This window comes from Pelobates fuscus, chromosome 10 (genome assembly GCF_036172605.1).
Source record: "Pelobates fuscus isolate aPelFus1 chromosome 10, aPelFus1.pri, whole genome shotgun sequence".
NCBI lineage: Eukaryota > Metazoa > Chordata > Amphibia > Anura > Pelobatidae > Pelobates > Pelobates fuscus.
The window spans coordinates 98,110,760-98,123,341 of NC_086326.1; the positions used below are offsets into that span (position 1 = coordinate 98,110,760).

At 42.9% G+C, this 12,582-nt stretch overlaps 1 protein-coding gene across 1 annotated transcript; it reads left to right on the top strand.

Moving 5' to 3' along the window:
- Positions 1-2,176: 2,176 nt before the first annotated feature.
- LOC134575911 (dual specificity protein phosphatase 13A-like) lies at positions 2,177-11,760 on the top strand. The gene is made up of 3 exons (XM_063435361.1): positions 2,177-2,366; positions 5,506-5,723; positions 11,477-11,760. Exons 1-3 carry the CDS (start codon positions 2,215-2,217, stop codon positions 11,707-11,709), a joined length of 603 nt encoding a protein of 200 aa, XP_063291431.1. The 5' UTR covers positions 2,177-2,214; the 3' UTR covers positions 11,710-11,760.
- The last annotated feature ends 822 nt before the right edge of the window (positions 11,761-12,582 follow it).

Consider the following 12,582-nt stretch of genomic DNA (forward strand, 5'->3'; position numbering starts at 1 on the left):
TTAGGGAGTTATCTACTAAGCGGCTGCAAGATGCAGCCGCGGATCGGAGTTTGCATGCCACAGTCCAGGTGTTAGTCCCCTTGAAACAACTTGTGGGTTTTAAAATTCGCCTGCCTATTGAAGTCTATGGCGGTTCGCCCGGTTCGCGGGTTCGCGAACATTTGCCGAAATTCGCGTTCACCGTTCGCGAACCGAAAATTTAATGTTTGCGACATCACTAGTTATAATCTACAGTTGAAAATGAATCCCATAAGAAATAAAAGAAATGGTACAAAAAATGGTAAATGTATTACCAATTCTCCAATGGTATGCCAACCTTTGAGCAAAACTGTAGCTTTAAATTACAGTGGGACAAATATATAACATAAATTCTAGGTTTTGTTTTGGGTCAAAACTTGGACAACTGCCTCCATCCTTAAAGGGTAAATCCTGCAATGAAGTTATTGAATACAAAAATCTCTTTCTAATTAAACTTCATATTGACAATTACTCTTTCTTCCTGTTGCACAGGTACATCTGCATAATCTCCGCGAGAAGTAACTTAGTTACAAATGTTTAAACAAATATATCCCTCAAGTTAAAGCTTTTACTCTTCTGTTGCTATGGTTGCAAATGACACATCTACAAATTTCCCTGTCAGTCTACACAGGATATCTAGGTAAGTTTGTCCAATTTGCTTTCGGTACTATACTCTGATAAGTAGTTTCCTGGTGTCTGTATGTGTTTATTGACTGTTTAATATTTATATATGTATAAGTGAGGTACGTAAGACTCCCCGTTTTTATATTATTGTCTTAACACATTTTGTTCTGTTGCTTGCCTTTTCTATTATGTTTACAAACCCATCATGTACTACTGCAGTAGTGGATATTCAGTTGTTTATCTCACTGTACATCTTTTGAAAATAAAACTTTAATAAACTACGTCAGGTGAAAATTATTTAAACCAAGCATGTCAAACTCGCGGGCCGCGTGCGGCCCACAAGGACCATCTTTGCAGCCCGAGGCACCTGCTTTCCCCACATTGCAGGTGCCTTCTCTGCTAAAATATGCCCGGCAAGGAAGGATGGCCAGCGTGTGTGTGTCTGTCTGTCAATTAGTATGTGTGTGTGTGTCTGTCAGCAAGTATGTGTGTGTGTCTGTCAATGTGTCTGTATGTGTGTGTGTGTATCTGTCAGTGTGTGTGTGTGTGTGTGTGTCTGTCTGTCTGTCAGTGTGTGTGTGTCTGTCAGTGAGTGTGTGTGTGTCTGTCAGCAAGTATGTGTGTGTCTGTCAGTGAGTGTGTGTGTCTGTATGTGTGTGTGTCTGTCAGTGTGTGTCTGTCAGTGAGTATGTGTGTGTCTGTCAGTGAGTATGTGTGTGTGTGCGTGTGTGTCTGTCAGTGTGTCTGTATGTATGTGTCTGTCTGTGAGTGTGTGTGTCTGTCTGTGAGTATGTGTGTGAGTCTGTGAGTATGTGTGTGTCTCTGTCAGTGAGTATCTGTGTGTCAGTGTGTGTCAGCAAGTATGTGTGCATCTGTCAGTGAGTATGTGTGTCTGTCAGTGTGTCTGTATGTGTGTGTCTGTCTGTGAGTATGTGTGTGTGTCTGGCAGTGATTATGTGTGTGTCAGTGTGTCTGTATGTGTGTCTGTCAGTGAATGTGTTTGTGACAGCGGGATGATCAGATTTGGCACAGGGTGGTAGAGGGAGGTGCTGTGGTTTAGTAGAGGGGTGGCTGGGATTTAGTAGAGGGGGGTGCTTTGGTTTAGTAGAGGGGGATGCTGTTTTTTTTTTATATACTGTACTTTTTAAAATAAACCTACGTTTCTCTGAAAATTTACGGCATTTTTTTTTGGCGACCCACATACACTTTAACCTTGTTTATGTGGCCCGATCCAGACTATGAGTTTGACAGGCTTGTTTTGAACAGTGATGCTTCTATTACAGGGATCATTGTTTTGTTTTGCATTAAGAGAGTTATTTTGTTTTGCAGAACATTTAACTTCAATGAGCTTCCTTTTTAATAAAATTATTAATAAACAGATCACAGTGTGGCAAAATATAGAAATATTTCCATTAATAAGTTGGAGTAATTTCTCTTACACACATATCTGACGTGCATGTATAATTAAAAAAAAGCTTTTGAGAACCAGCTGTCACCTGTCATAAGTAACCACAGACTCTCTGTCAGAGTTCCTGCAAGCACTCTACACACTTCTAATCTGTGTGTACTATTATGGCGGACACAGCAGTGACATCTCAGGAACAGGAGCCCGAGACAAATGCGTGTCCTACTTTAGAGGAACTGCAAAGCATTCTGAACAGCAAGCGTACATGTTTCGCTCATCATGTGGATGAAGTGTGGCCCAATCTCTACTTAGGAGATCTGTGAGTATAAAATTATTCTTATAAAAAGTGCTGATAAAGAGCTGAAGGTATAGTACTGTAAGGGCCGGACTGGGAAGAAAATTCGCCCGGGCATTTTTTAATTACAGCAGCCTACTCTAAAGGGGGCGGGGCCAGATAGGGTGTGTTTTGTCATCACCAATGACAAGTACGCCCCATCACAAAGTGAGCATATTGGTTCAATGCTCTTCCAGGGTAGACCATATGCAGAGCTCTGCTGAAGAGCTCTAGCATGAGAAAAAGTTTGTGTGTGTTCTGCACAGCGCAAGCAAATTAAATAACTTGCTTGCACTGTGTTTGCTTGAAATTTGTCTCTTGTGTCTCCATAGATAGGATACCAGGAGACAAAAATGCTAGGAAAGCGTATTGTGCAGTGTGTGTGAGGGTTCTGTGTGTGAGTGATGGGTGCTGTGTTTACGTGATGGTGCTATGTGGGTAAAGGTGATGTGTGTGTGATGGGTGCAGTGTGTGTGTGCTGTGTGTGAGTGATGGGTGCTGTGTTTGCGTGAGGGTGCTATGTGCGTGTGAGATAGCAGTGTGTGTGTGTCAGGGTGCTGTGAGTGTCAGGGGTTGACTGTGTGTGAGTGACGGCTGCTGTGTTTGCGTGAGGGTGCTATGTTGGTAAAGGTGCTGTGTGTTATGGGTGCAGTGTGTGTGTGCTGTGTGTGAGTGATGGGTGCTGTGTTTGCGTGAGGGTGCTATGTGCGTGTGAGGAAGCTGTGTGTGAGGGTGCAGTGGTTGTGTGTGTGAGGGTGCTTTGAGTGTCAGGGGTTCAGTGTGTGTGAGTGATGGGTGCTGTGTTTGCGTGAGGGTGCTATGTACATGTGAGGAAGCTGTGTGTGTGAGGGTGCTGTGAGTATCAGGGGTTCAGTGTGTGTTTGTGTGAGTGAGGCTGCAGTCCGTGTCAGGGGTGCAGTGTGTGTGTGTGTGCTGTGAGTGTCAGGGGTGCAGTGTGTGTGTGAGTGAAGGTGCTGTGAGTGTGAGGGGTGCAGTGTGTGTGTGTGTGAGTGAGGGTGCTGTGAGTGTCAGGGGTGCAGTGTATGTGTGTGTGAGTAAGGGGGCTGTCAGTGTCAGGGGTGCAGTGTGTGTGTGTGTGTGTGAGTGAGGGGGCTGTGAGTGCCAGGGGGGCATGGTGTGTGTGTGAGGGTGCTGGGAGTGTCAGGGGTGCAGTGTGTGTGTGTGTGTGTGTGTGTGTGAGGGTGCTATGAGTGAGGGTATGTGTGAGTGAGTGAGGGTGCTGGGAGTGGTTATATCCCCTCTCCCTTCTTATATTTAGCCTGGGAGGGGGGATCCTGCTGCTGCTGCAATCCCTGGTGGTCCTAGTGGTGAGTGAACTCTAGCCTGTGGGACCAGAATTCACTCTCGCGAGACCCGGAGCCTTGCCATGGCAACGCTCCGAATCTCGCGAGAGGCACCCGACGGAGTTGTAAGTTAGAGCTCCTCCGGTTTCCTTTCCTGTCTCCCTCCCTCTCTCTCTCCCCCGCCAGCCGCAATATACTACATGTGGGCCGGTGAGGGAGATCTTTGATCTCCCCACCGGCCCGCCATGGAATGCAGCAGGGCCGGCGCTCGGATAGTACAGGCCCTGCATAGACCGGCAGAGGAGATCCTGTGATCTCCCCTGCCAGCCCCGGCCCATGGCCACCGTGCGCTTGCCCAGTGTGCCCGATGGCCAGTCTGGGCCTGAGTACTGTTATTTAGTTTGTTAATCTAAAATGGGTTTGCTTAGTGCTATGTAAGCTCTTGTGATCTTTTCAGAATGCAAAAAATCTCAGAATGTTGAAAATATTTGTATTTTTTAGGAAATTATTCAACTCCTTTCCATTTGTTTAAATGATAGTTTCAGTAATCTGGTGTTGAGATAGCATTGGTAAAAAGGACACTATAGCCACCCAGACCACTTCATAGTGATGAAGTGTTATGGGTGCCGTGTTCTTGCAGTTTTAACCCTGCAATTAAAACACTGCTGTTTTGCAGGAACGGCAATGTTTACATTGCATGGTTTAGATGCCTCTCTCGGACAGCCACTAGAGGTGCTTCTGTCAAAATTTATCAGATGGTAACACAGAGACCGTCTGATCGGCACAGCACAACATTTTGCTGCGCATGCACATTAGCCTCCCAATGCTTTTTAATGGGAAAGCATTGGATTGGCAGAGATCGTCAAGACTGGTGATCTCAGCCAAGGAGGCTTGGTGACCACAGAAAGAGCTGCGTGGCTTGGGAGTAATTATATGTAAATTACCTTTTTAACCCTTGTAGGGGAGGTGCATTTTTATTCCTAATATTATAGTGCTCCTTCCTATTTCTCCACCTCCAGTTCTCCACAAAAAACATAGATTATTTAGCATTCAGTGGTATAATAAAATATGTGGTGTATTCATTCCTCTTACTCTACATAATTCTGATGGAAGCCGTCTTGCTTTAAAACAGTGCACAATGTGTTGTAAACACTTATGTTTTCAGGAACAAGAGTTCCGGCCTGGCTCATGTCAATTCTGTGCATATTTCTATGCACAGAATGTCATTCATTGGCTGAGAGTGGTCAGCTGACTCTCTCAGCCAATGAACAGCAACATGATTGGAACCCAGTTTCTGTAGCTCTGCAGAAGCCTGATGCATGTCACCATATCAATTTGACCCCAAACGATGCACAATAAAACCCTCAAAGCTGGATTCAAACCATTTAAACATAAGCCTCAATTAAATATTTTTGGATAAGCTTTTCAAATGATTTAATTTTTTGTATAAAATGTATAAAATCATTTTAAAGGTTTATCCAAAAATATTTAACCATTTGAAAAGCTTGTCCAACAATATTAAATTGAGGCCATAATTTAACAAATTTGCAGGTGACAACTTCTAGGTCATCAGCATAGTGGTGAAAAATGTAGAAAGTAGCAAATACAACATTACACAATTTACAGCTTAAATGGTATTTGTATTCTGCCAAGTATATTTTGCATGACAGATGCACGTCAGTATTGATAATTGGTAAACAATTTTATATTATTATTAATATGTAACATTTATCCAGGGGCCTGAAATATCTTTTGTAGTGTGGCTAGCACTTCAACATTTGTTGGTGTTGTAAGAAAAATTATTGTCTTTCTTCCCTCAGTTCCACAGCTAATAACAGGTTTGAACTGTGGAAAATGGGAATTACACATGTGCTGAATGCTGCTCATGGGAACAGATTTTCGGAGGGCAATCCGGACTTTTATGGTTCAAGGATCTATTATCATGGAGTTCCTGCGTATGACCTGCCAGATTTTGACATGAGCAAATATTTCTACTCTGCCTCAGAGTTTATCCACAAGGCTCTCAACAACACTGAAGGTACAGACAGTAAAATAAATGCCTCACAAATGTGTATTTCACTGAAAGTTATAGTATTCAGCCATCCTAGGTATAGCAGAAGAAATCTAGAGTATCTGTTCGAATTTGTGTTGTTTTCGTTTTTCTTTTTTTTTTTTCTTAAATTCTTTATTTTTGAAGTGCAGATAATTACACACTATCTCGTCATGCCCCAACAGCATGCGGCAAGGGAAACAGGTTACACAGCTTGTAAGCATGAAGGCATTGGTAAAAAAAAACATGCACATTTTTTTTTTTTTTTAATGGTATAACGACAGGATTAGGAGCAAGCTTAGTAGTACTTTCCTAGAGCTATATTATAACGTAGGTTCGTTTTGTATAGGAAAATAGACAAGATCATATCGTGAGCTTCACTATAACAAAAGTAAAACAGTAGCTTAGGTTCACCGATTGGTATCACAATTTTAGGTAAAATAGGGAGATAGGTCATGCTATAACATTGCATTTTGTGATTAGGTTGAGCGCACTTGGCTTAGTGCCTGGCTGAACCTGCTTTTGTGAGCAATGTGGTGAGACAAGGAAACATATGGTGATATTACTCATATTCTGCTTATTTACAGTACAAAAGGGAAATAATAAAACAAGAACACTAAACTATTGTTGTACATTAAGGAGGTGTTTAAGACATTTGTGTGGTGTCGTATTTGGAGTGCGTATCTACAAGGGCCTGCATAGCCACAGGAGCAGGTGCTAGCCCATTTATATCTCCAACATTTATAATTCATATTTTTGTGTGCAGAAGGTAACGGGCATTTGTATATCGCCACAACAGCGTTTGCAATCATCACATCGGTATATAGGTTCAGACTGTAGTTTGGCAATTGTGACGAGTACTGCTTATTTTTATTTTATGATATAGTAAAGCTATTAAGTGAATAGATGTTGTTGGTAATGATTGAGTTAAGGTGTGCAAACTGTCATATCAGGAGCAAGCTATGTATTATAGCAGGAGTGTTATGTGGTAACCTATGTGTATTAGTAGTTTGTTGCGTGTGGTGTGCTGGTTTTCTTGTGTAACCAAACAGGTTTAGTGTGATCCACTTTGAGGCGGTGGGGAGGCATAACGGGACTGTGCAGGAATGACAACCTATGTACATAATAGCTTATAGCTAAAAGGAGGGCTCTTATCTGTGGATGAAGTCAGACCCCTAAGGCCCCTTATGATAAGTGTGGGATGCCGATTAGCGTGTGGTAAAGCGGGGTTTAACAGCGTGGTCTGGAGCCTGGTTTTCACATTTGTATTATCAGGGCGTCCCTGAACAGCAGTACGTATGTACTCCTGTGGATGTGCCTCGCTGTTCTCAGGGGACGTGTTAGGGACCTACCCTGTGGGTGCACTGTACCTATTGAGGTAAGGAGTGCCGCACTGCATTCTAAGGAGTATGCTGCGGGTGTAATGATAGCGCCTGGTTTAAGTGCGGCCCAGTGTGAGTGAGACCTATAATATAAGCAGAGAATATAACAAAAAATAAAACTGCAACTGTTTAAAGTTCGTGCGGGTAGAGCAGGAGGGTTGGAATGGTGCTCAAGTAGTGGCAGCCTTGTATGCGTCCGCTAAGGAACAAATGGAGCCGTGCTGGCCGGGTCCCAGATGTGCGTTGCGGCCGCCGTCCCTGTCCCTCTGTTGGTTAAAGAGTCTTGTGGGAGACCCAAAATCTCTAAGATGGCCACTGCCCCTTCGAGATCCTGGACAGGGTACGGAAATGTTGCCTTGGAGGACTGCTAGAGTGCGGGATCCTTTCCATCTGTAGGTTATGCTTCGTTTACGAAGGAGCAATGTTAAGGGCTGTAGTGTTTTGCGCCATGCCAGAGTGCTCCCTGATAAGTCATCGAAAAAGGTAAGTGGTGAGTTCTTAAAGTTGTAGGGGTTTTTTCCCTTTAGTGCTCCCAGAACTGCTGCTTTGTCTTGCCCTGATTGGGGGCCCTAAAGTAAAATAATGGGGGGCCCTAAATACTAATTAGGGGGGGACCTAATGTCCTCCCCCCGGCCCCCAACCCTGAGCGGTGGGTGGGGGCCCTAAATTAGAATGAGGGGGGAGGACCTAATGTCCTCCACCCTGGCCCCCACCCCTGAGCGGTGGGTGGGGGCCCTAAAATACTAATTAGGGGGGACCTAATATCCTCCCCCCTGGCCCCCACCTCTGAGCGGTGGGTGGGGGCCCTAAAATAACCCCCCCTCCCCCGGGTGACTAGGGGTCCCCAAACCCCTAGTCACCCCCTCACCCCAAATATTAACCCCTACCTACCCGCCTCACCCTAAAAATAATGAGGGGGGACCATTTAACTAAGTACCTGAAAAAAAATAAAACTTACCATTTGATGTTTTCTTTCTTCTAAAATCTTCTTTTTTCAGCCACAAAAAAGGCCAAATAAAAAAACATAATAACTGACGCACTTAAAAAATAAATAAAAAATCCTTCTTCACCCGTCGAGGGCTCCGCGCAGACTGAGCTCTGCAGGGCAGGGGCAGGCTTATAAGGCCTTGCCCCGCCCTGCAATTAGGCTCAGAGCACTCTGATTGGTGGGTTTAAGCCATCCAATCAGAGTGCTCTGACAGGTAAATGAAGAGACTGACAGGTAAGTCTCTACATTTACCTGTCACCGCACTCTGATTGGTTGGTTTGAAATCCACCAATCAGAGTGCTCTGTGTCATTTTACACAGTGTGGGAAAGTTCTTTGGAATTTTCCCACGCTGTGTAATTTGACTCATAACACTCTGATTGGTTACCTAATCCACCAATCAGAGAGTTATGAGTCAAATTACACAGCGTGGGAAAATTCCAAAGAACTTTCCCACGCTGTGTAAAATGACACAGAGCACTCTGATTAGTGGATTTTCAAACCAATCAATCAGAGTGCTGTGACAGGTAAATGTAGAGACGTACCTGTCAGTCTCTTCATTTACCTGTCAGAGCACTCTGATTTTTTTTAAGTGCGTCCGTTATAATGGCTTTTTAATTTTTTTTTCAGGTACTTAGTTAAATTGTCCCTCCTCATTATTTTTAGGGTGAGGGGGGGTAGGTAGGAGTTCATTTTTTGGGGGAGGGGGTGACTAGGGGTTTGGGGACCCCTAGTCACCCGGGGGAGGGGGTTTATTTTTTTTATTTAGGGTCCCCACCCACGGCTCAGGGGTGGGGGCAAGGGGGAAGGACATTAGGTCCTCCCCCCTCATTATAATTTAGGGCCCCCACCCACCCTCTAATACTAAGTAATCTTTACTTAGTATTAGTAAATTTGTCTGAAAGACCAATCCAGGTCTTTCAGCCTTTTAGTAGATAGCTCCCTAATACCGTGGGAATTAGGGAGTTATCTACTTATTCATTCCTGTCATTACACTGACTGGCCATGTAACTTACATTTTATATGAATGTATGCTACTTGATTGTTGTAAGTGTTGCAAATGCTTACAGCTGAATCCTGGCTATGTTTGTATACTTTTTATTTAAAATTGTATACAGTGTAACATTCTTCTTCCACTGGGTAAGTATATTAGTACTTAGGCAATACTGTACTTCGGCAATTTGGCACTTCGGCAACTTCGGAACTTCAGCACTTCAGCACTTTGGCAACTTCGGAACTTCAGCACTTCGGCACTTCAAAAATTCGGTAATTTCAGAACTTCGGGACCTCGGTAATTCGGCACTTCGGAAATTCGGCACTTCGGCTATTCGGACATTCGGAAGTACCCGAAATTCTTCCGAATTGCCCGAAATTCGTCCGAATTCATATTTGGCCCGAAACGAATTGCACATGTCTAATTTATGATTATTTTAGCAGTTTTAAATATACTTATTTTACAAATATATGATTTAACTGTATTTACTGTATGTGAGCATTATGTTCCAATGCAAGCAATTATTTGCCATTTCTTATAAGCTGTATGGCTAGTAGTGCGTTTTAGGGTCCTTCCATAAAGGAAGGTATTTGACTATTTTTATTTATCTATTTTCATCACATTTACTGTATTTGAGAAAATTTTCATTTTTGTGTTATACTAACTTTTCAGACCCTGTGTGAAATACTGCAAAATAAAGGACACTGTATACTGTCTAAATATTTTTATTTCCTAAAATTGTATTTTTAAAAAAAAATATTTATTTTTGTAGTGCATAAAGAGATTAAACATACCAGCTTGTAATGCCTCAACATTCGTGGCAAGCACAGCTACAATGACAGTGAAATAGACATGTGGCATTGTGGATTGACAGCACAAATTTTACATTTTAATAGTCGGTTCAGGCTAGTCACATATCTTTGGTGCTTGGGTGAAACTTGGTGATTAAACTAGCAACACAATCAAGACATCAGATTAATATCATGAAAATAATATGGAAAACATGCTTAACTACAGTGTTGTTCCGTTAAGATAGTTTAAAAGATAGATGACAAATGCACCAGCTCTGTTATAGCTAAACTAAGCTTAAACCCCTTATGAGCAGTGAGCTAGGATGCAGCGTGAGCTCAAGATAAGTAAGACATCCCAGAGGCTCCCAATTAAAAAGTGAGTGCCTTGGTATACCCTCTCCCCATAAACAAAGCAGACCCAGAAAATAACAGTATGAAAGGGTAAACACAAGTGGTATGCAGTGTATTTGAAACTGGTGGAATTTGAGCAGTCCCATACGAGTCTCAGTCCCAGTTCACCCCATGCCCCTCTTGGGTAGCTCAGACTCAGAGACACGTTGTGGTAAGGTGGACTGCTGACTTAGAGGCCCAAGTGGAGGTCTCATGAACTGCAGGTTGGGACGTGTATAAGGGCTTGGTTCTTATTTCAATGAGCCTTCCATCGATCGAGTTTCAGGGGATGGATCAGGGGTGTAGAACTGCTTGCGCAGGCCACATAGTAGAATGTCCCTGGCTGCCTTCATTCTGCATCTGCCTGGGCGCCTCCGCCATGTTCGGGATTGCCGTAGTCCTGGACGGGGGAAACGGGGCACCAAGCATGGTGAGCTGGGTCTGGTGACGCCTTTACTTTACTCATTACTTTTTTATTTTAATCCCAAAATGATAAGGATGCTATCTGAAAGAAGCTGAAAGGCTAAAATTACAAAAAAGCCCTTACTTTTCACAATTTTGGTCTTTCAGACAACTTTCCTAATACTATGTAAAAAATACTTAGTAGTAGTAGTAAATAAGGGAGGTTAAATCCTCCCTCCTGCCCCCCTTGTCGTGTTAGGGGCATGTCTACTAAACAGCAAACAGCCACTGCTGCCCAGTCACAAATCTAATACAGGGCACCTACTAAAATAAGCCACCCCAGCCCCCACCTACTGGCGGCCCTAAATTATAAGGGGTAGTGTACCTACTGTCTGTCCCCAGCCCCCACCCAATGGCAGCAAGGAAGAGCTTTAAGTAATAAACTAAATACCTGTAAACTAAATATGAATACTTACCATTAGATGTCTTTTCTTCCATCTTCTTTCCATCTTCTTTATTTTAATGACTCCAACCCATGGTGATAACACTAAGTTCACTCCAGTTAATTATTTTAGTAGGTGCCCCAACATGGGGCCATGCCTGACCTATGCCAGGTCCCCTTTTATTGGATTAACGAATGGGCAGCCATAGCTCATACCTATATCACATGGTTCACATATATATATATATATATATATATATATATATATATCCTCTCTGTATTAACCATTTCACACATAATAAACACAATTATCCAAGTATGCAATGTAACAGTGTTAATATTTTTCTCTGACAGCCAGGCTGCTGGTTCACTGTGTCGTTGGCATCAGCAGGTCGGCCACACTAGTCCTGGCTTATCTTATGATCCATCACAATCTTTCCCTTATGGAGGCAATCAAGAAGGTACAGCAAAATCGCTGGATATCACCCAATCCCGGATTTCTACGTCAGCTACTAAACCTGGATAAAGAACTCCACCTGGCCAGGCAGCATCAACAACAGGCAAATGCACAGGAAGACAAAAGCTGACTTCTGAAGGACATTGATTTCTAATACATTTCTTAAAAGATAATTAAACCAGAAATTCTACCATTATATATTTTTATATTAAATCTTTACCACTGTTAATATCGTCACAACACTTAAAAATTAATGAATGTTGTTTTGTTTTTTTATAACAATATGGCTATATCTATTGTTCAAACTGGATGTGTGACAGATGTGCATGAGGAAAAAAATGTGTTTTGTTTTATTTACATTAGTTAAATTATGAATTCCAGTTAATCCAAAATTCGGAAAATATTGATTCAGACAAAGTGAATTTCATTCCAAAATGTTGTTGATTTACAAAATTCAGACGTTCATTAGGCATGTGCATGGGGAAAATTTTCGGTTCGGATCAGCATTCCGAAATTCTGAATTTTCGCAATTCGGCACTTCAGCACTTCGGAACTTCGGCACTTCGGCAGTTCCACACTTCGGAAATTCGGCAACTTCGGCATTTCAGCACTTCGGAACTTCGGCACTTCGGAACTTTGGCAACTTCGGAACTTCGGAATTTCGGGACTTCGGCACTTCTATTGCAGCCGCTTAGTAGATAACTCCCTAATTCCCACGGTTTTAATGAGTTATCTACCAAAAGGCTGAAAGACCTAAATTGGTATTTCAGACAAATTTACTAATACTAAGTGAAAATGACTTAGTATTAGTACATTTTGCCCCTACTCGCTATACCGCGAGTAGGGGCATGTCTCGTAAACAGTGAGCAGCCTGTGGCTGCTCACTGTAAAAAATAAAAAAATAAAATAGCCCCCCCCGGCGGCTGGGGGCCCTTAAGTAAAATGATGGGGGGGACCTATTGTCCTCCCCCCCGGCTCCCACCACTGAGCGGTGGGTGGGGCC

Excerpts from the sequence above, each read along its gene's own strand:
- LOC134575911 (XM_063435361.1), top strand. The coding sequence starts at position 2,215 with ATGGCGGACACAGCAGTGACATCTCAGGAACAGGAGCCCGAGACAAAT. Across the intron at positions 2,367-5,505 it reads AATCTCTACTTAGGAGATCT|TTCCACAGCTAATAACAGGT; the intron begins GTGAGTATAAAA and ends TTCTTCCCTCAG. Across the intron at positions 5,724-11,476 it reads GGCTCTCAACAACACTGAAG|CCAGGCTGCTGGTTCACTGT; the intron begins GTACAGACAGTA and ends TTTCTCTGACAG.